This window comes from Bombus fervidus, chromosome 11 (assembly GCF_041682495.2).
Source record: "Bombus fervidus isolate BK054 chromosome 11, iyBomFerv1, whole genome shotgun sequence".
In the NCBI taxonomy this organism is placed as follows: domain Eukaryota; kingdom Metazoa; phylum Arthropoda; class Insecta; order Hymenoptera; family Apidae; genus Bombus; species Bombus fervidus.
Genome location: NC_091527.1, coordinates 7,941,351 through 7,967,012, shown reverse-complemented (window position 1 = coordinate 7,967,012; position 25,662 = coordinate 7,941,351). Strand labels below are relative to the sequence as shown.

The 25,662-nt window shown below is 27.3% G+C and overlaps 8 protein-coding genes across 11 annotated transcripts; 4 read left to right on the top strand and 4 right to left on the bottom strand.

Moving 5' to 3' along the window:
• Positions 1–272: 272 nt before the first annotated feature.
• On the bottom strand, positions 273–1,111 carry Srp14 (signal recognition particle 14). Its single transcript, XM_072012376.2, has 4 exons — positions 960–1,111; positions 819–891; positions 631–743; positions 273–537 (listed from the first exon to the last, which is right to left on the bottom strand). The coding sequence occupies exons 1-4, from the start codon at positions 981–983 to the stop codon at positions 421–423; spliced, it is 327 nt and encodes a 108-aa protein (XP_071868477.1). The 5' UTR covers positions 984–1,111; the 3' UTR covers positions 273–420.
• Positions 1,112–2,181: 1,070 nt separating this feature from the next.
• Positions 2,182–2,556, top strand: LOC139992380 (uncharacterized protein C14orf119). Its single transcript, XM_072013168.2, has one exon. The coding sequence runs from the start codon at positions 2,182–2,184 to the stop codon at positions 2,551–2,553; it is 372 nt and encodes a 123-aa protein (XP_071869269.1). The 3' UTR covers positions 2,554–2,556.
• Positions 2,557–3,365: 809 nt separating this feature from the next.
• On the bottom strand, positions 3,366–13,980 carry Sptz (zinc finger FYVE-type containing 26 spastizin). 2 transcript variants are annotated; one of them, XM_072012342.2, is made up of 13 exons: positions 13,358–13,980; positions 13,053–13,218; positions 12,372–12,974; positions 10,959–12,299; positions 9,488–9,634; positions 8,581–9,408; positions 7,975–8,505; positions 6,699–7,895; positions 6,113–6,622; positions 5,657–6,021; positions 3,984–5,575; positions 3,655–3,908; positions 3,366–3,579 (listed from the first exon to the last, which is right to left on the bottom strand). In XM_072012342.2, exons 1-13 carry the CDS (start codon positions 13,522–13,524, stop codon positions 3,412–3,414), a joined length of 7,869 nt encoding a protein of 2,622 aa, XP_071868443.1. In that variant the 5' UTR covers positions 13,525–13,980; the 3' UTR covers positions 3,366–3,411. The 2 variants fall into 2 exon arrangements, with proteins under 2 accessions (XP_071868443.1, XP_071868442.1); XM_072012341.2 differs by having other exon boundaries at positions 3,366–3,908; positions 13,358–13,542; positions 13,640–13,980.
• On the top strand, positions 9,633–10,935 carry LOC139992312 (uncharacterized). Its single transcript, XM_072013050.1, has 3 exons — positions 9,633–10,111; positions 10,187–10,655; positions 10,727–10,935. The coding sequence occupies exons 1-3, from the start codon at positions 9,806–9,808 to the stop codon at positions 10,933–10,935; spliced, it is 984 nt and encodes a 327-aa protein (XP_071869151.1). The 5' UTR covers positions 9,633–9,805.
• Positions 13,981–14,279: 299 nt separating the features above from the next.
• On the top strand, positions 14,280–16,520 carry LOC139991951 (uncharacterized). The gene is made up of 5 exons (XM_072012362.1): positions 14,280–14,480; positions 14,549–15,299; positions 15,372–16,012; positions 16,095–16,197; positions 16,270–16,520. The coding sequence occupies exons 1-5, from the start codon at positions 14,396–14,398 to the stop codon at positions 16,478–16,480; spliced, it is 1,791 nt and encodes a 596-aa protein (XP_071868463.1). The 5' UTR covers positions 14,280–14,395; the 3' UTR covers positions 16,481–16,520.
• Positions 16,521–17,532: 1,012 nt separating this feature from the next.
• LOC139991953 (3'-5' ssDNA/RNA exonuclease TatD) lies at positions 17,533–19,843 on the bottom strand. Of its 2 annotated transcripts, none has more exons than XM_072012366.1 (2): positions 19,776–19,843; positions 17,533–18,938 (listed from the first exon to the last, which is right to left on the bottom strand). In XM_072012366.1, exon 2 carries the CDS (start codon positions 18,913–18,915, stop codon positions 17,980–17,982), a length of 936 nt encoding a protein of 311 aa, XP_071868467.1. In that variant the 5' UTR covers positions 18,916–18,938; positions 19,776–19,843; the 3' UTR covers positions 17,533–17,979. The 2 variants fall into 2 exon arrangements, with proteins under 2 accessions (XP_071868467.1, XP_071868466.1); XM_072012365.1 differs by lacking the exon at positions 19,776–19,843 and adding an exon at positions 19,210–19,348.
• Naa40 (N-alpha-acetyltransferase 40) lies at positions 19,740–21,647 on the top strand. Of its 2 annotated transcripts, XM_072012372.1 has the most exons (5): positions 19,740–19,881; positions 20,073–20,455; positions 20,540–20,698; positions 21,298–21,356; positions 21,441–21,647. In XM_072012372.1, exons 1-5 carry the CDS (start codon positions 19,876–19,878, stop codon positions 21,452–21,454), a joined length of 621 nt encoding a protein of 206 aa, XP_071868473.1. In that variant the 5' UTR covers positions 19,740–19,875; the 3' UTR covers positions 21,455–21,647. The 2 variants fall into 2 exon arrangements, with proteins under 2 accessions (XP_071868473.1, XP_071868472.1); XM_072012371.1 differs by having other exon boundaries at positions 21,298–21,647.
• Alpha-man-iia (alpha-mannosidase 2) lies at positions 21,287–25,614 on the bottom strand. Its single transcript, XM_072012346.1, has 7 exons — positions 25,171–25,614; positions 23,738–25,092; positions 23,335–23,673; positions 22,930–23,238; positions 22,324–22,855; positions 22,102–22,254; positions 21,287–22,023 (listed from the first exon to the last, which is right to left on the bottom strand). Exons 1-7 carry the CDS (start codon positions 25,297–25,299, stop codon positions 21,436–21,438), a joined length of 3,405 nt encoding a protein of 1,134 aa, XP_071868447.1. The 5' UTR covers positions 25,300–25,614; the 3' UTR covers positions 21,287–21,435.
• Positions 25,615–25,662: the final 48 nt, after the last annotated feature.

Below are 25,662 nucleotides of genomic sequence, written 5' to 3'. Positions count from 1 at the left end.
ATATATATATATATATATATATATATATATATATATATATATATATGTAGTGACTTATCTACTTATTATCTACTTGACATAATTTCTTAAATTTAGTATCGTGATGCCAGAGGTGATACTTATTCGTTGTCGATCGATGATTGGTGAATTTAAATATTTTTTTTTTCTATGGTAACAAATCGCGTACGTCGAGAAATCATAGAATTGAGTCTTACTCGCATTAATAATAATTATATTTTATATATATTTACGTACAAAAATTCAACAATGTATTTGTATTGACATGTATTTTTATGTTGTAAATTATTACATTATGATTTATTTGTTAGGCAGTATTGCATTATACATTAGGGAAAATATGTTTTGCGTTATACAAAAAATTTTAATGACATATATAATAAGTAAATGTTAAACATAATATTAATGAACTTTAGGTTTCGCGGATTTAACCTTTTTTAGTTTCTTAAGGCCATTGATATTTGACTTTAACAAATTCCAATATGCTTGTTGGAACTTATTTACATCCTTAGAATGTATCTGAAATGTAAAATATATTTCATTAATGATGATAGGTTTCATTAATGACAATTAAAATAATAAATATTACATAATAAAGTACACAATACATACAACAGTAGAAATCTTTTTGGATTTTAATGTAGCTCTTACTAAACAAAGAAATTCAGTTGGTGTTGGTAACGCAGGCCTGCCTTCTCTTGGTACTGGTTTGTTGTGTCCATTAACTGAGAGGACAGCATTTTACAAATAAAAATTTCACTTTCCAATTATGTTTATAAAATAACAATACAAATACTTACATCTTTTAATAGTAAGTACTACAGAACCAGAAAGTCGAGATTTATCGAAAAGTCGTGTTAATTCCACTAAAAACTAAAATTAAAGTTAATATAAAACCCTTTCAAACTAATATATATAATGTTTTATAGATAAAAAATTACCGTATCATTTTCTAGTAGAACCATTTTGGTAATTTCAACATATGTTTTTAAGGTTTGTCAAATGTAGTAATGTAACACGTTTATGCTATTAGTATTCGATCATTCGGTCTATCTAAATGACAACGACAATGATATACAAACTTAGTATAATGGCGAATTTACATGTTAACGACGAAATGCTCCTAACTTTGCACAATTAAATGTATGGTTTGTTATTAAAAATTTGTAACGCTTTATATATTTTTATGAATGCTTTCAGAATAGGAAGATTAATTCTATGTATTGTAATTAATTCATTATATCGGTATTAAATACTTCCTTTTAAAAATTTATATAGTAAAAGAAATATCGTAATGAAATGTAACACACCTTTGATTTGTAGAAATTGAACTTTTCTTGAGTCAAGTCTTTGATATGTATAAAAATTTCTTTTTACGTGAATGAAAATTGTTAAAAATATTCCGGCAAAATGAATAATACCAGTATACATGTACAAATTTATAAAAGCGTCAAATGTATTTATGAAAAGAATAATAGTGTAGATGCAAGTAATCTGAATCACTTAATTTCTTGTTTAAATGTCACGCAAATTGAAATCAATGATTTTTTAACTAACCTCGTTGAGAAACAAGACAGTTCTGTTGATACAGGAAGTAAATAGAAAAAGTCAATAAGAATAAAAAATTTTTTAGCTGGAAGCCTGTAGGAACTAATAGTGTTGTTGTTAGTTTTAGATCGGCTGGCATCGGAAAGCGATTCAGATTTCGAAGACAAAATTGAAGTTAACCCTAAAAAATCTAAACTAACGGACTAATAATTTTGTAAGATTTCTTTGATATTGTAAAATTTATATAGCGTTTAAACGTTATATTTTTTTGCATTAATCGTTATCCTATAATGTATTGTCACAACATTATGTGTGCTCACAAATAAAAACTTGTAGTGGTTAGGAACAATAATCTAAAAATAACTAAAGAAAACATTGTTAATAAGGAGTGGTAAAAAAGTATATTTTTTTATTATGTAAACTTGTAATGTTTAGGAACAATAATCTGAAAATAACTAAAGAAAACATTATAATAAAGAAAACATAATAAAGAGTGGTAAAATGATATATTTTTTTATTATGTAAACTTATCACAATATATGATAGTTACAAAGTAGTTGTAACTTTCCCATCTTTAATTATGTTAATTAATTGGAATTTTATTACAGGTAGAACATGGCTACCCTCCTTACAAATGAAGCAAAACTACGCTATGTAATAGAATGGTTTCAAGAATGGTCTGAAATGCAAAAAAATGACTTTCTGGATATACTTATCGAAGAATGTGGACCTATGAATCTTGTTCATAGATTGATATCTAGGATGGAAAATTTAGGAAATGACAATGAGTATGACAGACCAACTCTATTTCGATGTCGTATACAACTCTTTAGACAATGGAGTTATAATTGGTCTCGGCAGGAAAAAGATTTTTTGCTTCTATCAATCAAAAGCACTGATGCTGCATTTGCACAAAAATATGATGAGAAGCTATTAACATTAACACGTGATGAATGTGAAAAACAATATGGCAGGATGGAAACATAAACAGACACCTTGGAGCATATAATCTTCTTTATTATTGTAGAAGAGGTTTATACTTCTATAATGTCTAAAATAGAAAAAAATGAAAAAATATATGATTAAAAGACAGTACAATACAGTTTGATATTTATATTTGATGTAGATTTTGGTATAGTGCATAATGAATGCATTATATATAAATTGAAATAGTTCTAATATTTTGTAATAGGTTTACAATAGTTTATACAATAGAATTTGAGATTGACATATGCATTCCATAATTATTTTGAAACATCTATTTTCTGAACATATTTTTTCTTTTCTTTATTCACAAGCATATAATTTTTTTTTACAATATTGATATACAAATGTAATATTTACAAATTATAAAAAAATTTATAAAATATATGAAAAAAATTATAAAAAGTATTATTTTGGAAGTGTATAATATTTTATCCCTATAATAAGAGATGTCAATTTGTCAAATATTATTTATTATTAGTAATGTACTTAATAATAAATTCTTTTAACTTTATTATTATATTCTCTTTTACGATTACATTATACATTTACTTAATATAATCATGATTAAGTTATTGAAAATTAAATACATATATATATCTTATGTTTTAATTGCAAAATAAAGAATGAAAAAATCATTCAAAATATAAATGTTTTTGTATATTATTTTAAAAACATTTATGTAGTGGTTAGAATCTCAACTTTTATATTTAATACTTAGAAATAATCATTTAAAAGAATTTATAAAAGATTTATTTTTTAAATATTTAATAGAAAAGGTACATAAAATATCTTATTTTAATAAAAAGGCGAAATGGAGAAATATTGCACGTTTACTCGCTCTTATAGATTAACCTAAAATTATAATTTTGGTTCTTGCTGGAGCCATTTTATACATATTGCTTTAATAGCATTTCGACCAAGCCTATCTGATTCCTTCAAAATTTTTCTTATATCTTGTGCTCTTGAATGTTTCACAGCTAATAGGTAGGCTGCTTTTAATTGCTTGCATTCGATATACGCATTTATCTGAAAACAGAAGGATGAAAAAACTTTGTTGCAAAAGATCGGAAATCCATTTGTGTATGCAATTTTTGGTCTTACTTTAAGTTCTATGTCAGTTATTAATTTAATAAGATTATAAATATCATTTTTTAAAAGTGAGTTAGTTTCATCATGTTGATGAGTTAATAACAACTTCACACAGTGAGTCAGTACATAATCTGATATAATATATGAATTTGCAATCCCAGAAGTATGACAACATTTAATTAATTGTTCTATTGCGGAAATATTGTTCTTCATTGCCAAAATGTGTCCAGTTAGAGAATACACTTTTTGCTGTGGTAAATTGTAATCTAAAATAATAACATCGCTTAAATAAAAAAGTAAAATTGCGAGGTATTTAGACTATATATAAATAAAAAAGAGACCTTGGATTATTCTAAATGCTATGCCAAATCCTTCTTCAATATTCCGTCCACAAAGAATGGCTAAAACAGCCAAGTCAATCTTTTGTTGTTGATCACCAAATAATGTTGGTATTTCTAGATTAGAAGAATTATTAGAGTCTTTTTTTGGAAACATGCCTAAAAAGTGAATAGGAGCTCTTCCTTCTTTTTCACAATTTGCTAGAAACTTTGTAATTTCCATTTGTCTGGAAATTGAATTTATATGTTTATCTATCTCTGATGGTTCCATTTCCATTGTTAGAATTCCTTGATTACTATGCATGGAGCTCGTACTTCGTTTTCTTTTACGACTTAAAATTTCAATTTGCAACTCAGATTCCAAATGTTTTTGAGCGTCGAATAAGAAATTAATTTTAGCATTTAAATCTGAATAGTTGCTTACATCGTTAAGATAAAAGCGGATACAAGTCATTGCAGCACGTATAAAATCTTTCATAAAAAGTTGCAAATGATATAAAATATTCAAGTATTGTCTTTTTTCTAAACTATGACAAATATATATTAAATATTTCTTCCAAATTAATAAATTTGAATCCTTGTTCATCATTGCTTCATGAAGTTTGTCAATACTTCCATTTCTTAAACAATATAAGTAAATTGCATTGAAAAATAAATCGGGTTCCAAATCGTTTTCTAAAGTAAAAATAAGACATTTATCAAATTCCTCGTGTTTTAAAAAGAACTCTAAAATTGAGTTATAACTTCCATAAGTTAATAAATAATAAATGCTTTCATGATAACAAATATTTTGTACCGTTACAGATGTATTTTTAATATCAAGCTGTCTTTGACTAGCGATTTTAAAGCTTCCAAAATTATTTAACATTTCTTGCGAGGTATTGAACTTGTATTGATGAGGATGCTGTACATATTGCTTGTATATGCTTAAATTATCCAATATTTGTAGGATTTCTATAAGTAATGGCGGATCTTTTAATGGACGATTTTTTGAAAATTCTATCTTCTTTGTGCTTAATTTATCCACTTTAATTTCTTTGTTTTTATTAGATTCATTTATTAGCTTCTGAGTTCCATTTTTGATCAAAATTTCTGATTCTTCTGGATATGACAGAATTACCCAATCATCAAAATTCTCAGGCTGTACTTTATCAAGACAGTGGAAAAATTTTTCTCGTGCTTGATTAAAATATCCCATTTTTAAACATGCTTTACCCCAAGTTGCCCAAACTCCTTGTGTATCTAAACATTCTAAACCTGCTTTAGTGCTTACATCTAAAGCAAGAGTCCACTGTTCTTTTTTAATTAAAAGATCTCTCAACTTTCTTAGGGTGTAATCATGTAGACTATCAGAAGGTATTAAATGTAAACAATCAAATTGAACAAGACTTGCAATAAGATCTACTTGCGATAGAAAACGATCACAATGAGCTAGTCCCGTATTAAGACCAAGCTTGGCACATTTAACTTTTGCAGCTACTAATAAGGAACGTATCATTTTAATAATAACTGTGTGATCAACTTCAGGATTTACTCTACCACCACTAACAGGTTGTAGAAGACGTTTCATTTCGTCACAACAATCTAATAGAAAACTATAAATATCCATTTTGTTACATATTCTTATATGAAAGCCTTATGAAATAAATGAAATAATATTTAAAAGTTATTATTACCTAGCATATGTTTGATGTTCGGAATGCAAATTCAGAATAGCTAAACATAAAGAAATGTTTGGTGCATATTCAAATGAAAATTCTTCTCTGATAGTATCATTATGTTTCTGGTCTCTTGTTAATCGCCAATAATCAAATATTTCACTACTTGGAGTGGACTCTGTTCCTTGAAAAGTGTGCATTTGTAATGCGGTCTGTCGTTTACAGTCGTTGCATACGCGAACAAGGACAGAGGGTGGATAACCAGATACTTGCATGCGATGTTGAGAACATGTTGCACAAATAACCCGGCCACATCTACGACAATGATGTCGTCTATTAAACATTGAAAATATAACATTTTTGCAGCAACTACATTTCCTGGCCTATTAAACAAAAAACATTTAGAACAATCTCAAATGTTACAAACTAATAAGATAGTAATGTTAAAAAAGAAATATATGTGATTTTAAATACCTTATCATTAGGTATCCATTCTTCTTTGGTAGGAACTACTATAGGCATAACAAACTCAATGTTTTCTATTTCTGAAGCAGAATGTTGTACATTTTTTGTTTTGTTTTCAATAGAATCACATTGTAGAGATACACGGCAATCCAATGACTTTTGAGCATAGAATCTTATAAGTTTGTCAAAGCTACTTCTTGGGATATCTGTTTGATTTAATTTGTTTTGAATTCTACTTAATATCCTTTGAATACTTTCAAATTTACAATTCATCAGCAATTGTTCTAACATTAATAACGGTTCCTTGATAAGATGAATATATAATGGTCTCTCTTGAACATTTAACATACTTAAAATGTCAATTCCTAGTAGAGTTCGTCTATATTTTATAGTTTCTGTTGCTTTACAATACTGTAATAAATAATTGCAAATAAATCTTAATGAGTCAATAGACTCTAATTTTTTTAAGACGATCTTGCAAAGTTTAATTGACTGACCCAAAGGTAATGCCTGAAAAAACTGGAAAGAACAATACTTTATTAAAAGCTAAAAATTATTATTTATAATATTAATTTTAGAGTATCTTTTAACATACCTTTAAAGTTTGTTTAAAATTTTGAGATTCATTTTTTAAAAAACCAATTAAAAAATCTTGTGTTACAGAAGGATGTATTTCTAAAGAAAATGCTTGACATTCCATCCATTCCAAACACAATTCAAATTTATCTGCATTGATTAGTGATTTGATAATTTGTAATGGGTCAACTTTTTCTGTACAATAAGCAATATTATACGAAATTTCGTTGGATTTAATTATACAATATGGAAGCATTTTATGAAAAATTAGCACTCTGTGCAAGATTTCATTCAATTGTAACTTACAATGTATAGGTAATTTGTAGTTATCTACATGATATACTGTATGAAGTAATGCATTTTCACAAATATTTATATGCCACTTGTTAACATTATACAATACTGTCTGGCTTAATATATATATATCTTTAATTTGATATAAATATTGCAATATCTCCGTGTTGAATGTATCTTTTTTTTTCGAAATTATTTGACTGAGAATTTTATCTCGAAAACATTGCAATTCACTGTTTAAAGCAATATGGGTTGGTAAAGCATTTATAAGTCTCAAACAAGCATCCAATTCATCTTCCTTTAACATAAGTTCAAAATGAGACCACAATTTTTGTATTGATATCGCCTCGGATATGGCTGCAAGAGTTTGATTATTTTCAAATAATAATTTCAATTCCTTCGTCCAATATGACGTTAAAAGATTTTCAAGACATGCAGTGCGTTTCAAGTTATCACAACTGTTTCTTAAAATAGTAGGATTTTCATTATTTATCCTTTGTAAAAGATACGAGACGACCCAATATTGGCCTTCTAAGTATTGTAATAAACTTGGTCTTATATTATGATTTTTCCAGGTAGTATTATACTGATTAATTTGTTTATGATTATATGAATTGAAATAATTTGAATATTTCAATATTACATTGTATGAGTAGGAAAGTGGCATATACTGTATAACTATATCTTCATTAAAAGATTTAAAATAATCATTTATTGAAAATAATTTGTTACTGTTATTACTTATCTGTAAATCATTTTTCGAATTCTGAGAAATGAAAGTTTGATATTGTTCTACAATTTTTGGAAGTAACATTATCTTTTGTTTTTCTATTCTTTGAGTAGATTTCTCACATGAGTAATAATTTAGATATTCATGGAAAGCATTAGTTAAATCTTCATCCAATGAGTCTGAGTTATAGACCTAAAAATATAAATATCAATAAAAAAACTGTATAAACATATAAGTATTTTTAATAAGTCATACAGAAAAAATAGCTTACTTGTATACGAGGTGACCCTAAAAATTCATTAGCCATTACAAAAATTATTCTTGGATCGTGGGTAATGTCCAAATCTTGCCAAGCTGGTTCATTAAGTTCTTCAACTTGTATAAAAAATTTATTATCTAACATTATGTTATTTAATAATTTTGATCTAAGTGCAGCAATTGTTACTAAACCCAAATCACCAATTAAATAACCAACTGACATTAATGAAATTGCATGCTGTAAGTTGTTAAAAGGAGGACGATTTCCCCAAATAGTTAAAGCAGTATGTAGAAACATCAGATTCCATGTATTCAAAAGAAATGCTAATGTTTCATTACCCACAGATAATTCACTCAAATCTAAACTTGCAAGACGAGATGTTTTCTTTAATACAGTTTGAATTTCAGGATAGTTTAAAATAGTTTTACAAACATCAGGATCCAAACGGGACTGATTCACGTTTAAATCATGCAAAATTTGCAACATTTCTGTTAATATCTCTGAAACACATTGATTTGGTCTTTGAAGCTTATAATTTAAATCCTATAAATTAAGATATTATTATTATTTGGTTATTTAAATTTATTATACAATTCTCTGAAAATTTTTTATACACACCGACTTAGATGAAGCTTTGTTCAAAATAATACATCCATTTTCCTTACTAATGATAGTATAACTTGAATCTTCTTGATAAGAAAGTTTAGGGCAAGTATTTGTAAGGATACTATATGACAAATTAACTTGTAAATCATGTGCAATTGCTTCAAGTTTTTGTGGCTCAATTTTAAGTTCAAATATTTGGTAACCAAAATAATAATGTAATGGAATTTTTAATAAATCAGAAACTGTAGATATTGTATGTTCAGTTGGAATAATTGAATGTAAAAGTTGTAAGTGAGAGCACATATTTTGCATATATTTCTGAGATCCGCAAGCAACTGTTACCGTTTTGCTAAGTATTTTTAAACCAGGCAAATAATTACTATCTTTTAATATTTGATTAATTGTATCTTTATCAGTCTGCGATTCTTTAAATTCGTGATGATTAATCATAATATCAGTCCAAAAGTTTTCCTTTTCTTTACATTCCTTTATGCATAATGCAATTCTTGCATCACAGAGTATATCTTCTACAGAAGCCACATCTTTCTTTTCATATAACAATTGACAAAATTTATGAAAGAAGTATACATATTCAGTATTATCAAATGTTTTACACAATTTTAAGTATTTCACTGCAATTTCACAAAGATTCTGTGAAATTGGGTAAGTTTGACTCATTGTTAAAGCCAAATCTAATGCACATATTGCTAATATTTCATTATTGGTGAAAATTTCCATAGATAATAATCGCAAATTCATTTCTTGAGATACCAAAAAAGTTTCAAATTGACTAGTTTGTCTAGAGGATTTTATACCCTCCTGTGTAACTAGCCTTATATTCTACAAAAATATTATTGTAAGATCAATTACTATTAATTATTATTCTTATAGATTATAATAATTAATTGTTACTGTGTACCTCTAGTGTAGAAAATTGTGAGTTCTCTGGAGATTGATCATTATTTTTCAACGTATTTGCTTGTTTACATACATTTTCCCTAAGTGTACGTAATGCTTTGGAAAACTGCACTTCCCCAGTTAGCTGGGTATTCTCCATATTACATGTCTTAAAAATTAGAACATATTAATATAGGCATTAATTAAATATGTTATTTCAAAACATATTTTCTATATGGTTGTTACTGAATGTTTCTGTTTTATCATTACCATTGCATAAAGTTGAGTATTAATACTTTATTAATTGCTATTATTACAATCTTTTTACTAATCTTTTTCTATGCAGATCAATTTCCGAGATAAAAAAGTATTCGAGATTGCCTCTGATAATAAAGATTATGATGAACAAAGTGAAAATGAAATGATACAGCCTAAAGAATTAAGAAATTTAAACCTTTATATAGAAGATGAAAATAGATACAGACCACTACATTCATATGTAGACAGTTATAACAAACATGAAACTATAAATAAAATACAGCATACAAATATGTATTTCCATTTAGAATCAAAAATATGGGAGAACTCTAATATAAGGGAAGATGATGCACCATTTATTGCTGGTTTTAAGAAAAATCTTGATAAAGTAATTACTACTAGTTTATCATTAGATAATAATAAAAATGTAGCTTTATTAATATTTACTTTCAGATTATAAAAGACAGGAATTCAAAATTTGAAAAATAATTCTTCTTTTTCAAAGATAACTAATGTTGCTGCTAATATCAATAAGAATAAAAGATCAATTGCTGCAAAAATATTTGAAGAAGATCCTAGATATGCTGACAGTACAGAACCAGGAGAAGAAGCCTATGACTATGATCAGTTCAAAAAAGAATATGAAGGACAAATTGAAAAATATATAAATTCTAACAAAACTTTGAACTTTACTGATGAGGGAAAACTAGAAGAACATCCTAAAGAGATATTACAAAAATTAGTTGATTTCAAAAATTGTACAAACCTAACTGGAACATTTCATATTAAACCACTAAATTGTTTAATGTACAATTATGAACAACAAAAAGATAAACGTATTGTTAAAAGAACATTACGCAAAATAGGTCTAACTATTAAAGTTTGGTTTTTGATTTATGTATGTGTTGCAGTTCCTTGTTGGTGCCATAGAGGTAAATTATATTATTAAAGATTTCATAAAATAAGAATAGCTTTAAATACATGCCAGTGCATTATTCTATAGGATGGTGCTGTTGGTGTTTCCATTTTAAATTTTGTTTTCCAAAAAAAAGAATATTATTTGCAAAGCAATATTATGCAAGTAATCCTCCTGGTATATTCAGACAAATTCAAAGAAAAGAAGAAGAAGAAAAAGGACCGACTAAATACGAGCCTACTGAGTTTGAAGAAGACATGTATAAAAAATTAGAAGCTGCAATAAAAAACATATAAATAAATTATATTAATAAAGTTACCTCTATGATAGCTTGTGCTTTTGCATAATCATTTTTCCATAAACATCTAATAATTAAGCTTTCTTTTGTTGCTAGCATAAAGTTCACAAATAATGGTTTATGGATAATGTCTTTAGTTGTTATATCATCTGTTGTTAATACTAAACTATTAGAACGTTTTCGCCATTTAGTATTATGTACTAGTTCTGATTCAGAACTATTACTAGATCTTGTCTCTGTTCCATCTGAAATATTACCTTCTTGATAAAAAAATATCTTTTCTTTGGAACAATCGGAAGGTAACTTTCCACCTAATAAAGATTTAGGTTTAAATTTAGATAAATAACTTTTATTTTCATATTTCATATTAATATTTTTAGTAAATTCCGAAGTTGTATAAAGTTCAAATCTCCATTTAGCATCTGTTATTGCTGCATTGATAGAAGCAATATTGTTTTGAATTTGTTCTTTTTTTTCTATAGATTCTTCTGTGCATGCAGTTTTTGTTATTGAGATAATATCCTCTAGGTGGAATAATATATCTCTCACAACATATTTGTTACAAATAAAACCTCCTAGATGTTGTTTCATCCACTTACTTTCGAATTTTAATTGCTCATGGGATTTATTTATATAGCTTTTGTCATAATTTTTTTGTGTAGGACCAAAGTCTTCATATCGCAAAAAAAGTAAACAGAATATATTTTCTATTACTTGTATTCGTAGATTAAGCGGAAATAACATTTTTATATAATGATCCATATCAAAAAAATACTTTGATATAATAGATTGCTTTGCATCATAACTATTACACAATAAGACACCTTTCAAAGCACTTAAAATGCTACAATATGCTATGAAAACATTTTCAGGTTCGCAAACATCTTTTAATAAATTTTTTACTTTTTCATAGTTTTGTTCATATATATCTGTTGTCATTTTTAATACTAAAAGACTATCAAAATGTTGTAAAAGATTGAATATCTGCTGTATAGAAAGCTTTTGCTGAAAGTCAGTTGTCTCTATTATCTCATCATGATATATGTTATCTGTTTTAACATCTTCTCTTATGCAGTTTAGGATATATTTTAAAATTTTTACATTTTTCCATAGTACATTTTGTAATTCATTCAATGTGGGATCACATAATACATCAAAATTACATTTAGGTATTAAAAATTCAATTGAATTACATATGAAATCATAATCTTTCTTAGCATTATTTAAAAATATTTCTTCTTGCGAATACTCATGCAAAACTTTAAATAACAAAACTGGCCAAAATGCTTTTAATAATGTACAGGATAGTATTAATGAAACATCATTATATCGTCCATTTATCATTAAAATATAACACATGTCCTAAAAAAATATTAATATTACATACAAATATTTTATAATATCTTATATAGTAATTTATATTCTGTTACTTACCAAAATGTCTATGATCCAATGTAATTTATTATTACTTATTCTTTCTATAAGATTATTCTTATTTAGAATAGGGGCAGAAGCAGAAGGAAAATGAAATAATATTTTCTGAATTTTCAATACATGATTCAAATTGTTATTAGGTTTGGAATGTATATAAAATTCACTAAGAAAAGTACACCATTTTTTTAAAAAGTGATGATCTGTTCTTGAATATAATGCAAATTCAATATCTTGAATATTTTTAGTTTTCAACATCATAGGAAAAAGCCATTTTGACAATGTAGGATCATTAAATTCAACAATATTCATTTTAGAAATAATACATAATATACATCCAAAATAATTGTCATTGTCTGATTTGTGTTTAGATAATTCAAATTCCATCAATTCTTTTATCAGCAAAAAATAAAAATTTTGTATGCTATAAATAATATTAACTGATGACTTAGGATAAATTAACAATAATTCGTTAAGAATCCAACATGTAATAAATGGATTATCACAAACATTTTGTTTCAAAAGTATAAAATATCCATTCTGTATTTTCTCAAAATCTTCTGAACTTCTTCGTTCTAAACTATTTTTATAGAATGCTAGTAATTCCTGCAAAATGCATGATATAAAATGAATTATGAATATAATTGAAATAAAATATATAAATTTGTATAAATTTTAAAATACCTGTTGTAAATATATCGTCAAATTTTTGTACAATTGCAAAGCATATGTCATTTGAACATAACTTTGTGGTTTTTCTACATATTTAGTATCTAAAGCTATATTGTCAAGAAGTTTATGCAATAATATATAACTTATCCATTGATATTGATTCTCATTCTGAGAATGACTGTAAAAATATATAATACAAAAAATTATTTATTTTAAATGGTTTAAAAAAATATTTTAGATAGTTTTACGTATATACATATATTGTATATGATAAATAAAACATTTTTAATATATAAAATTTCATTATATATACTTACATTAAATTTGTAATCAGAGTTTTTGATTCAACAAAATCTTCAATATCATTGTTACATTGTGAAAAAAAAGATTTGTTATTATTTCTCCGGTAAATAATAAGAGACGTATACCATAATTTTGATAAAATGTATTTATTTATCTCCAATGTCCTTGTTTCTCTTGACATGTTTTTAAAATTTAGTTACTATAAAAAATAACCACAGTGCACAAAGTATTTCAGTTATACATCACATATTGACAATACCGTTAAACTTTACTTTAGAGGCTCAAAAATTACTGACTTTTCTTTTGCAAGCTTATAATTTTTGATGTATAGAATCCCAAAAAACAAGTTTTACAGCGAGGACTCCATTAATCAAAAGGTTATGATTAAGTTGTCAAACTGAGCATTTTTAAGGTATTTTACATGTAACTTTAATGCCATATTGCTCCTATCCATCATCTGATTGGTCTGCACCAATCATATAAATAAATATTATACGACATTATATTATATAATTTATATCAAATAAACATTATATGACTGTAATCCGCACATATGAGCATTGGACTGAATTTCACCGAAAATTAGTTTGTACGAGGCTGAATCATGATCATATAAACAGGTATCGACACTTGCTAGGGAAAATTGTCCAAAAATTTAATCGTGAAAAATCAACATGGAAGACAAGGGGGTTCTCATTTTACGCATGCATGACATGCTAGAATGCTTGTCAATAAATAAAATACAATTACTGTACTCATCTCCGTCTGTCTCGCAAGAATGTGGACCTTTGAAGAATGTTGACCTTTCATGTTGATTTTTCACAACTAGACACAACTCGATTTTTAAACGACTAACGAACGTCGAGACTTCATATGATCGTGGACTAGACACAACTCAATCTCGGGGCGGATGTTTAGGTCAGTGTCGTGACCTGTTTATAAGATCATGCTTCAGATTATATGATTTATACTATACTTGTATGCTTCTATCGTACTTTAAATTAATGTTTAATATTCATTTTTAGGTGATTTTCTTGTAAAAAATATATACAATGAGTAAGATTATTAGAACATTAGTGAAAGATTCAATGATACTCCATAAATGGACTATTTTATCAAATTTTAGAACAATATCAAGTAATGAAGTTTCTAGTTCTCTTTTTACAATCTTTATACGTCATGTATACATATCATATGTTTTATAGATGTTCCAATTGTTAAAAATGTAATGACAAATGAAATTTTGGACTATGAAAACACTATGAAATACATTGAAGAAAATAGTAAAAACATGGATGCAAAAACTGCTGTTAGAACTATAGATATTTTATATCGAAAGTTCAATGGAAATAAAAAATTAGATCAGATGGGTTTCACAAATTCCAAAGGATTTGAAAATATTTGTAAAGTTATACTCAGAGATGTTAGATCTTTAAGCAGATATGATACTATAAACATTTTACAATGTTTACTATTTTTTAATGTTTCGGCTAACAGTGTATTAATTCAAACATTGCTTCAAATGATACGTGTTTCCTTGAATCATTTCACAGTTGGACAGATAATGATTCTATATAGTATGTTATGCAATATGGAAAAATCATTTCTGTCTACATCTTTACTTCATGCATTAGCTTGTACTTTTAAACAGCAAGCTCTAATTGAACTTAATTCAGATAGTACTAATTTGTTTCAAGCCCTTAACTTCTGTTCTATAATAAAAAGTTCAACTGTAAAAAGGCACATTCTTCAAATTTTACAGGGAAATAAGAACAGAATAAATTTAGACAATGTAATGTCAGTTTTTAATGCAATATATAGTTTACCAATGTTGTGTACACCTTCTACGCAACTTCTGCATTATGTACAATATATGATATTGATTAATTGTAATAGATTAAATTTCAATGAAATCGAGCATTTACTTCATTGCATTTCTAAAAAAGTTCTAAATTTGTAAGTATTATATAATTAAAATTACTTATATCGTACAAATATTTATATTATTTGTAATTTTTTTTTTTCTAGAGAAAAGAAGTTCTATAATGAAGCATTAATAGATAAATTATGTTCTACTGTGTTAATTAGCAATACTACTTTCCAACAAAACTTAATCATCCTACAGCATTTAAATGATATACGCTTTAGTAATATTCCTTTGTTAAACTGTTTAATGGAAAAATGTCTTGAAAATACAAATATTTTAGAAAGATATTCTATTAATATACATACATTTATCAAAGGCTTTATTATTGCTGATTATATACCGCATAATTGGGAAACTGTAGGCAGAAAATTACAAGATCTTATTATCGCTATGGATTGTTCAATACCTAATACAGTGCCTACTGCTTTCCATTTAGTTTCACTAAATTTTTATTGTCCGGAATTAATAGAAAAGATTTTCATATCATATAATTCTTTCTATGAAAGAAATTCATTTCTTTTTATAAAAGATATTACATTACCTGTTTTAAAATTATATTGGTGTGTAAAACAGCTTTATCCTGAATATAATGGAGTTGTGCCAGATGAAAGCAAATTAAATGAAATTAAAATTGAATGTGACAGTAGTGAAATACCTTATTTAATAGATAGTCTAAAAGAAGCTGTTGGAGGTACTGAATACATAAAAAGTGGTTTAAGAACAAAATTCGGCAAATTTGTTGGTAAACATATTTGTGAATAATCATAACCAAACATTAACAGCAATGATTTGCAGCTTAAAATCTTTGATTTTTATTATTTTAGATTACGTTGTTGTCATACAACCAGATGGCTCTTTTATGAATACTAATAATTATGATAATATTACATTTGTTGAGGAACTAGCATCGCTAACAGAATGTAGCAAGTAAGAAATAATTTTGAAGTAGTTTAATAATTATTCCATTAATCCAAAAATAATGTTTATTTAAATTTACAGAATTCTCTTTTTCGCTTTCCCAATAGAGGCATATTCTATTAATAAAGGAAATTTATTATCTACAGTGAAGATACAATTAAAAGTAATAGAAACATTACCAGGTTTTCACTCCTTTGTTATAAATCCATACCTCTGGGAAAAGTTCTCTGATAAAGAAAAAGTGTTACATCTTCAGAAAGTCATACAATTGAAACAGTACAATTCAAAATGATAGTAGTTCATAAATTGTTTATAAAAAATAAATAATTTAATAAATATAAAAAATTGTAAAAATAATAAATAAAATCATTTTTCATACTCCATGTATTATGGTATTTTTGTTATAAGATTAAGATAAATATATTTGTTTTAATAATATATTTATCCTAAAACAGGCTGCTTGAATATCTCGGCTGTTATTGATGATAGAAAAAAGTATGTCTGACCAAACTTGCATGGTAGATCTTTGATAAGTGGATCCGTAGAGGTCATATGAATGCCAATTTCGTTTTTTTAAATGGAATGATGTCTATTTTACGTGCCATCCAGTAGAGTGTTTTAAGATGCATACAATGACCAGACAAAATCAGAGTAATTTAAAATCAATTGCATGAGAAAATAATTTACTTTATGAGAACGGTTGAATAATTTACTTTATGTAATGGTAATTTATTAATATACCAGTACACTGTTACTTTAAATACTTAAAATGGTGATTTTGACCATTGATGCATGCTCTAAAGCGTTGCAAGAAATCAATCACGGCATATCAAACTTCGTCCGGATTAGTCACGAATTTTTATTTATGGGAAAAATTAAAGCAGCAAAAGCAGCAAATATCAATAACCAGAGAAAGAATGTATTAACATGAACATCGATGGTCAAGATCACTATTTTTAACATTTAAACTAGCAGTGTACTGGTACAGTAAAAAGTCACCATTACATAAATAAAATTATTTTCTCTTGCAATTAATCTTTAATGACCCCAAATTATAGTGCGCCATCATTGTGCGCGTCTTAAAACACTCTACTAGATAGCATGTAAAAAAGCATATAGTTCCACTAAAGAAAACGAAATTGACCTTCATATGATCTCTATGGGTCTACCTATCAAAGAACTATTTACATCAAATTATATGTCTCTCGATACCATGCAAGTTTGATGTGACATATCTTTTTCTATCATCAATAAAAGTGGAAATATTCAAATGACCTATTCAAAGATGTTAATATTATTAAAACTAGGACTTTCCAAAAGTTTAAAGAAATATTTACAATGAACTTTTCATTTATGTAACAATTTATTTATATGAAAATATTTATAACATCAACAATTAAAATGTATAATTTCAGAATCATATATTTCATAATATATTTCTACAAAATTTGTATTATAAATCAAATAATTTATATAGCACTAATTTTAATGTATTGATGAACTTTTGTATAGATGAATATTTTTGCATAGGAATAATGTAAATATAAGTAACATATATATCGAAGATAATAGTTATTAATGTATAAATAATGTATTTCATGACATGTTTCTCTCCTATAATTGTTGATAAGTTATATAAATGTAAGTTGGTATTATTATTATGAAAGACATATCTTGATAAACACACAAGTAATGCTTTTAAACATAGACAATATATTGATAACAGAATAATTAAAATGTAAAATAGCACCCAGTAGCACCATTTTCTGAATAAAAAAACAATTATTAATATCACTGATTTAGACCAAATAATTTCAAAGCATTGAAAGCTGTAGCTAAGGCAACCTCTTCTGGAGCAATTTGCATAAATGCTGCTACCATTTCTACTATTGCTGGTAAGGCACATGGTTCGTTACGTTGAAAAGTACAGTAACGATGAAGAAATGTCATGGATCGTTCAGTTAGAGCATCTTTAACATGTACAGGTAATTTGCTGGCTCTAGTATTAGGATACATGAATGGAGCATCTGTTTCTACTAATATTCTGTCTAGAGGTGCAAGTCTTTTTTCCAACAGTTGTCTTATTCCACTATCAGATTTGTCTTTGCATAAATATCCTGTAATTCCTAGATAAAAACCATGGTCTAAATAAATTTGTGCTTCCTTCGCAGTTCCGATAAATGAATGGATTAAAACTGGTGGTAAACAATTTTTATAGTGATTCAGAACTTCTAGAACATCTGTCTGAGCTCCTCTTTCATGTATTACAAGTGGCTTAGTTAATTGACATGCAAGTTCTACTTGTTTATGAAATACAGCACGTTGTGTTTCAGGATCAGAAAAATCACGACTATAATCTAAGCCACATTCTCCTATTGCTACACATTCAGGATTATTAGCTATGCTTTCAAGTTCTTGCAAAGTATCAGGATTTTCCCATGATTTTGCATCATGAGGGTGCACACCAGCAGTAGAATAAAGAGTACCAGGATATATCCTAGTTAATCTTAGTGCCTCTTTACTAGAACGAATACTTGCACCTGTTACCATAATCTTTTGTACCCCTGCATCCTTTGCTCTTTGAATTACGCTATCTAAATCTCTGCTGTATTTTTTGTTAGTAAGATTGGCACCAACATCAACTATGATATAATTCTCATAACATTGTGTCATAGCTGAGGAAATAGCTTTTTCCTCTGCATTTGATGCAGTAGTATTTTCAGCCATTCCTCAATATTTAACTGCAATATCTGAAATAAAAAATAATAATAATAATTATAGAAAATATATGTTGTTCATTGTGAAAAATATATCAGTATAAACATAAAGAATTAAAAAAGGTGACAATATTTATCAAATTTTATTACATTTAGTTATTATTGAAATAATGATACAAAGAAAACAATGTATATATGATAGATGATTAAATTACTTAACCATAGTAATTTGAGAAATAAATGAAATATATTATCATGAATTTATACTAAATATTATAATATAGATATTTTTTTAGATACTAACAACAAGATACAATATGCATTTGTTGCCAACCAGTTAAAACTGCTTTCAATTAATCTAAGATGTCAAAATCCGTATTCTTATAAATGATGTATATGATCATTTGAGATATATGACTATATATATATGTATACATATAAAGATATTTTATCAATAAATTCGTAGTACTTTCTTCTTACTAAATATTTTTTGGAACTAATACAAAAACATTATACATGCACGGCACTTGATCATATAATGATACACAATGTTGTCTTGCACGCTATACCACACAACCAATTCTTTTAATAAGTTGATTTAATCAAACACATAGGCTTTTGGTACTGTCGAATCGTACAAGCTGTTACTGTAACAAAGCACTATATGTGTCAATCTTCCCAAGAGACTGTTCTATAATTCATTTTATTATATATATAATACTTATTAAATACAATGTATTTAACTTTTTATAAAAAAAGTAAAGACATCGATTCCCGTTAAAAGATCGTAATTTAGAATTTACTATTTATATAAATGATATATTATTTATATAGTACATTGAAATTATAGAATAATTTCAATACTTTCACCTTATATAAACTGAATTGGTTAATTTCATATCATAATTGTTACAAGAAAGAATATAGCCTAAAATCATATTACTCAATATACGCGGGAAATATAATTATCATGAAGGTAACAATCTTATGAAATATTTTTATTATTGTTTAACGACGTAAATTAGTAAAATAATTTATTATTAGAATATTAATCTATCATAATAACACTCAATAAAATATCTATTTTACTTTTAATTTTATTTTAATCTTAAAAACATTATATACGACATGTATACACAATTATTTATTAGGTTATTTTTTTTACAGAAAAGGAAAACAAGACGTCAACTTCTGGCTGAAAAAGAAGCTATTGCTAAAAGCTTAGTTGATAAAGCAAACTCTGTGAAAAATCCCTTAGAGCCCTTAAATTTCTTTCATAAATATGTGACAAAGGATAATCAAACTATTGAACTCTCTTGCATGAAAGCCATAGATGCACAACCTAAATGTATTCTTTGGATTTTTGATATTATGGAACGTAATATGAAGTCTCTGTATGAACAAAGTGATTGGGGTTGGGATTCAGTCGCCAAACAAAAACAATTAACAGAGCCAACAGCTTGGTATTTAGTAGCAACTTCCAATGAGAAATTTGTTGGATTTTCCCATTTTCGTTTTGATATAGATTATAGAGAAGAAGTACTATATTGGTATATAGATCTTATACATATATTTATAATTTACAGAAGATGACAAGTTTTATTTTATAATTTTTTTTTATAATTGTTTTTCAGTTATGAAATGCAGTTGGAATCCACAATACGACGAAAAGGACTTGGCCATTTTATGATGTCTGCTCTTGAAGCTATGGCATCAGAAAACAAGATGCGTAAAGTAGTTCTGACTGTACTTAAACTTAACCCATCAGCTATGCAGTTTTTCTATTCTCTTGGGTAAGTAAGATATAATTTATAAATATATATCATTTTATTGAGATATAAAAACTAATAACTATACAACAGTATTATTTAAAATTAATATAAGGAAAGTAAATTTTTACACCTTTAAATTTATTACAGAATTTTTAATACTTAGAATATACATACATACAGATGTATAAAATTACATTTTCTAAAGTAATAGTACGACTAGCATGGAGATGTAATATCTTATAAAAACCCACATTTTGTTTTTCAGTATAACTGCAAGAATATGTTTCTGTATTTTTGTATTTATATTTATAATAATAATAATAATAATAATAATGATAATCAATAATAATATCAATTAAATATCTACGATAATGAACAAAATTACAAAAAATATTTTATATTTTTTTCTGTTGAATATCATAATTAAATATCTTTCTTGATAAAAAGTAGATCACAGTAAGGAAAAATATCTTATGTAAAAGAGGATTTATATATGTGCCTTATACAAGTTATAGTTTTTGTATGTATGAAAAATTTCATAACAATACGGAATTAAAAGCATATAAAAATAACACTAAATTGTAATTGTAAATCATTTTTTTCAACTGATATTGTTACAGCTACAAGATGGATAAAACCAGTCCACCAGCATCTGATCAATTGGATTATATCATTTTGAGTAAGGCCGTTGATAGTGGAACAATGAGCAGAAATCTTAATTCTTTTCAATGAGTCTAAGTGATCATTAAATTCTACGTTTAAGATTGTGTCTTGTGAAATAAGATTGGTAATATTTGGTGTGGACATAAATTAACAATAGGCGATTTCAACGATGGTCCTACATTATGGAATGTAAGTGGAGCTTTACTAATAACCCAATCATCTATATAATTAAGAAACTTTGTTAAATCAACTTCTACGGATTCGGAAACATTAAAATAACGCGAATAAGAATTATCATTCCAACACATGTCTAAAGCTGCTTGATGTAAAACCATTCCAATACCTTTACCAGCTCCTTCTGGGATAGGAAATACTCGAAAGTTAACAACGCTTAGATCCGCAGGAAAATCATAACGAAGTGGCGAGAAATACGCATTTAAATTAAAAGGTAAAGAATTATGTGGATGCATTGCAATTATAGGGTGTAATAGTTCTTCTGATGCTAAATGGCCATATAATGAGAGTACCCCTGATGGGTGATTTGTTGGTGGTGTCGAAGATATACAAAAAGACTTCTTTTTTTCGAGAACAAACGTGAATATATGATTTGTTAACAAGTTATCAGTTATACCTTGTCCAAGTCCTCTGTTATCATCTTGAAGTAATCGTCTATCCTGCATAATCTATATAAAATATTATATATATACAGTGTGTATATATTATATATTCTTACACGAGTGAACAATATATTAGATACATACTTCAATTTGCCCAGGTGCCATAGAACTTACACCTAATGGTTGTGCTGTTACAACTGTTAGTCGAAGCTTCTTATCTTCTATGTATGTACTTGACGCCATTGGGTAATAGTTACCTTGTGTAGGAAGCTTTGGAAATCTTTGACGCTTAATCATCTAAATAATAATCATCCTTTTAAAAATATTTATTAGTGATGATGGAATATTTTAGATATTTTTACTTACATTAAGGCCATTTAGATCTGTATAGAATTGGTCTCCTGAAGCTATATCTGTACTTAGTCTCATAGCAAGTTCATAATTTTGCGTTTCTGATATGTTAATTTCATTATGAACACGTAAACCAAGTCCATCAGTACCAGGGGAGTTGTATAATATACAAGTATGACGTACATGTGCAAATTCTACAAATACTTTAGATATAATGGGTCCAGTTATCAAGTGTATAATACATTTATTGTCCATATATACTAAATCTGGTTCTGATTTATCAGGTAAGAATAAATAAGCTCCACTTTTATCTTTACCAGAACCTCTGGTACCATATTTAACAAATTCTAAATGAACAGGTACTGTTATGTTACTGACTCTTAAAGCTTTCAGAAGACCTGATTTTCCAAAAGATGCAGATAATTCTGGTCGTTGTGTAATTGAAAATTCTTGTGCATTTGGTATTATTTGAATTTGATTAAAACCTGGTATTTTTGGAAGGTTTATATCTGTATTAAAAACAGTTATGTTCGCAACGTGCACTTCCCTGCATACAATAAATAGTAAAAAGTTGAATTGTAAAAATAAATATTTAATAATTTAAAAAATGAAATTACGTACGGTGGAAACGATGATTTCGACAAAGCGTGAATTATGTATGTTGTAATACCAAATCCAGGTACGGTAACCAAGAAAGATAACTCATATCTAGCAACAGTTAATGCAGCTGGTCCAATCCAAATTGGAGAAATTTGACATTGTACTGGTTGACCCATACGATCGGTAACTTTAACAAACGGAGTGGATACGACCAATGTCTGTACTTTTGTTCTTTGTCTTGGAATAGAATTATAAAGAATAACCTTTTTTAAAGGATTTTCCTCCCTTAATATTAGAACATGTTTGTCTCCTACACTGGTATGACGCAATCTAAAGCATTAAAACATGAGTTTTTTTACAATTATTATTTTATTTATTTTTAAAAATTATTATTTTTCATAAAATATTCATAAATTTTTCTCAAACCTAGATTCATCAAGTGAAATATATACAGCATCTACATTGACAGAAGATTCTTGTGGAGTTTTTAATAAATGAACCACTGATTGTTGTAATACATGCGCAGAATTATTCAAGGCCATTATCATCTTCTTAGCATAATCTATAACAACTTCATCTCTGGCAGTTCCAGTAATACCATCATGATGTTGAAACAAAGAATGCCACATTCTTGCCTTGCTTAAACGTTGTGCAAGAGTACCTTCCACTAGATTGTCATTACCTTTAGTCCAAGCTGTAGTAGTTAATATTTCCGATGCCCTTAGTAAACTCAATAATACACGATCTAATCGTTTGTGAAAAGGCCTAAAATGTATTTAATAAACATGTTGTTGATAGTTTATTATGATTAATCTTAATTTAAGTGTACCTTGATGTATAATATCCGCTCCAATAATGATCATCTCTGTCGGAATATGTGAAGAAATCGCCAGATAAAGTAGGAAATTCGTTTAAAGTGTGTTTTTCCCTGATCGCATCAAAGTAGTCGCTTAAGGTTCCAAATTTAATTTGAACGTTCATTTGTGAGTTTTGATTCATATAATCAAAAAGTTTTTGATAATTATTAAACTGAGCATCCCACTCAGTAAAATGAGTATACCTAAAATCATCTCCTAGTGGTACTAATACCACATCAGTTTTAAAAAGCTGAGATTTTTTACGGTACTGATCCAGTAAGAGAGCAGCTCTTTCCGCAATGTTTGATTTAGTTATGGCTCTTGGAGCTATTTTCCATGGACAACTTAGTCCAAAATTTTGTAGTCTATAAAAGTCAAATTGACAACATATTTTTGGATCTGGGCCACAAGTGTGTGGCACATCATAACTATAAAATGGCATTACATGTGTAAAGATTTCCGTTGATCCATCATTATCCCATAATTGTCTCCAACGAAATTCTAATTGTTTTCGCTTAGCTAATCTTTTTTTAACTGAATAATGAACTCTTTGTATCAGTACATTTTCCAATCCTGCCTTTTTCAACAGATATGGCATAGTTGGAGAAAGACCAAATGGATCAATAGCCCAACCTGAATTTGGTATATAATCTAAATTATATTTTAACCATTGATGACCCTCTGTAAGTTGTGTAAGCTGAGACATCCAATGAGAAACAGATTCATCTGGCATAACCCAACCTCCTGATACAATTTCTAATTGACCGTCATGAATCAAACGTTTAACTAAATTATGAGTTATCTTAGACTGACTTTCCCACCAAAGTTGAAAGAACGATATTTCTGCCCAAATAAATTTACGTCTTCTGTCTTCTGCCAGTTTTGTTACCATATTATTTAATATATTTTGTGTTTGAAATGCATAGTATTTCTCAAAGGTACTAAGCCAACCAGGATCATTATGAGAATGTGGAACAACAAATACTTTTAGCTTTCTATTTGGATGCCATTGTTTCTCATCATAGGTGATATCCCATCCTTGTTTCCAAACTCCACCATCCACATTATCAAACTCTAATTGTCTATACATCTCTAACATTTGAATGTCAACTTCAGGAATTTTCTGTATGTTAAAATTGCATTTAAGTACTTTTCCTAAGTGGGAAGAACTAGATGACATAGGTTGATCAAGATGATTTATAGAATGGGCTATAGGTACAAAATGTTTTGCTTCAGCCACTTCCCTTAAAGCATTCATAACTTCATGATGCTTATTGAAATCTTTTTCTAACTTTGCTAATCTATTCTCAAAATGTAGCCATTGATTCTGAGAATATAAAACAATAAGTTATTTTTGTTTATTATATATAAATTATAATCTATGGATATTTATTGAATAACTTACATCATTAACAGAAAGTTTAGACCCTTGTCCAGGTGGAAAAAGTGTTAAATCCATTATTAAATATATCATAATACAGCAGGCAAGAATTAAGCCTGCACTGATGATTGCTAATGTTTTCCTAGTCCTCATTTTGACACATTTATTTATTTAAATATACCGTTGTTCTCAGATGAACTAAGTTATCAATAACATTTAAAGATAAAATCTTTCTGGTTTTGAAAAGAAATATAACTTTTTTTAGTACAAAAACTGGATCTTAACCTTATATGTATGTTTATTTCAAAAGTTACATATTTATTTTATTTCATTAAGAAATCTTTATTAAAAAGAAAAAATTGAAGAAATATAAAATTCTGTTCATTCATATAAAATAACACATCGACATTACATTAACTATTAATATTACATTTCTTCAAGATTACACTGTATAGTCTGTATGTGATCTCTTGCAACTACCGCCGTCGCCATATGTTTGTATGTAGTCAAGTATAC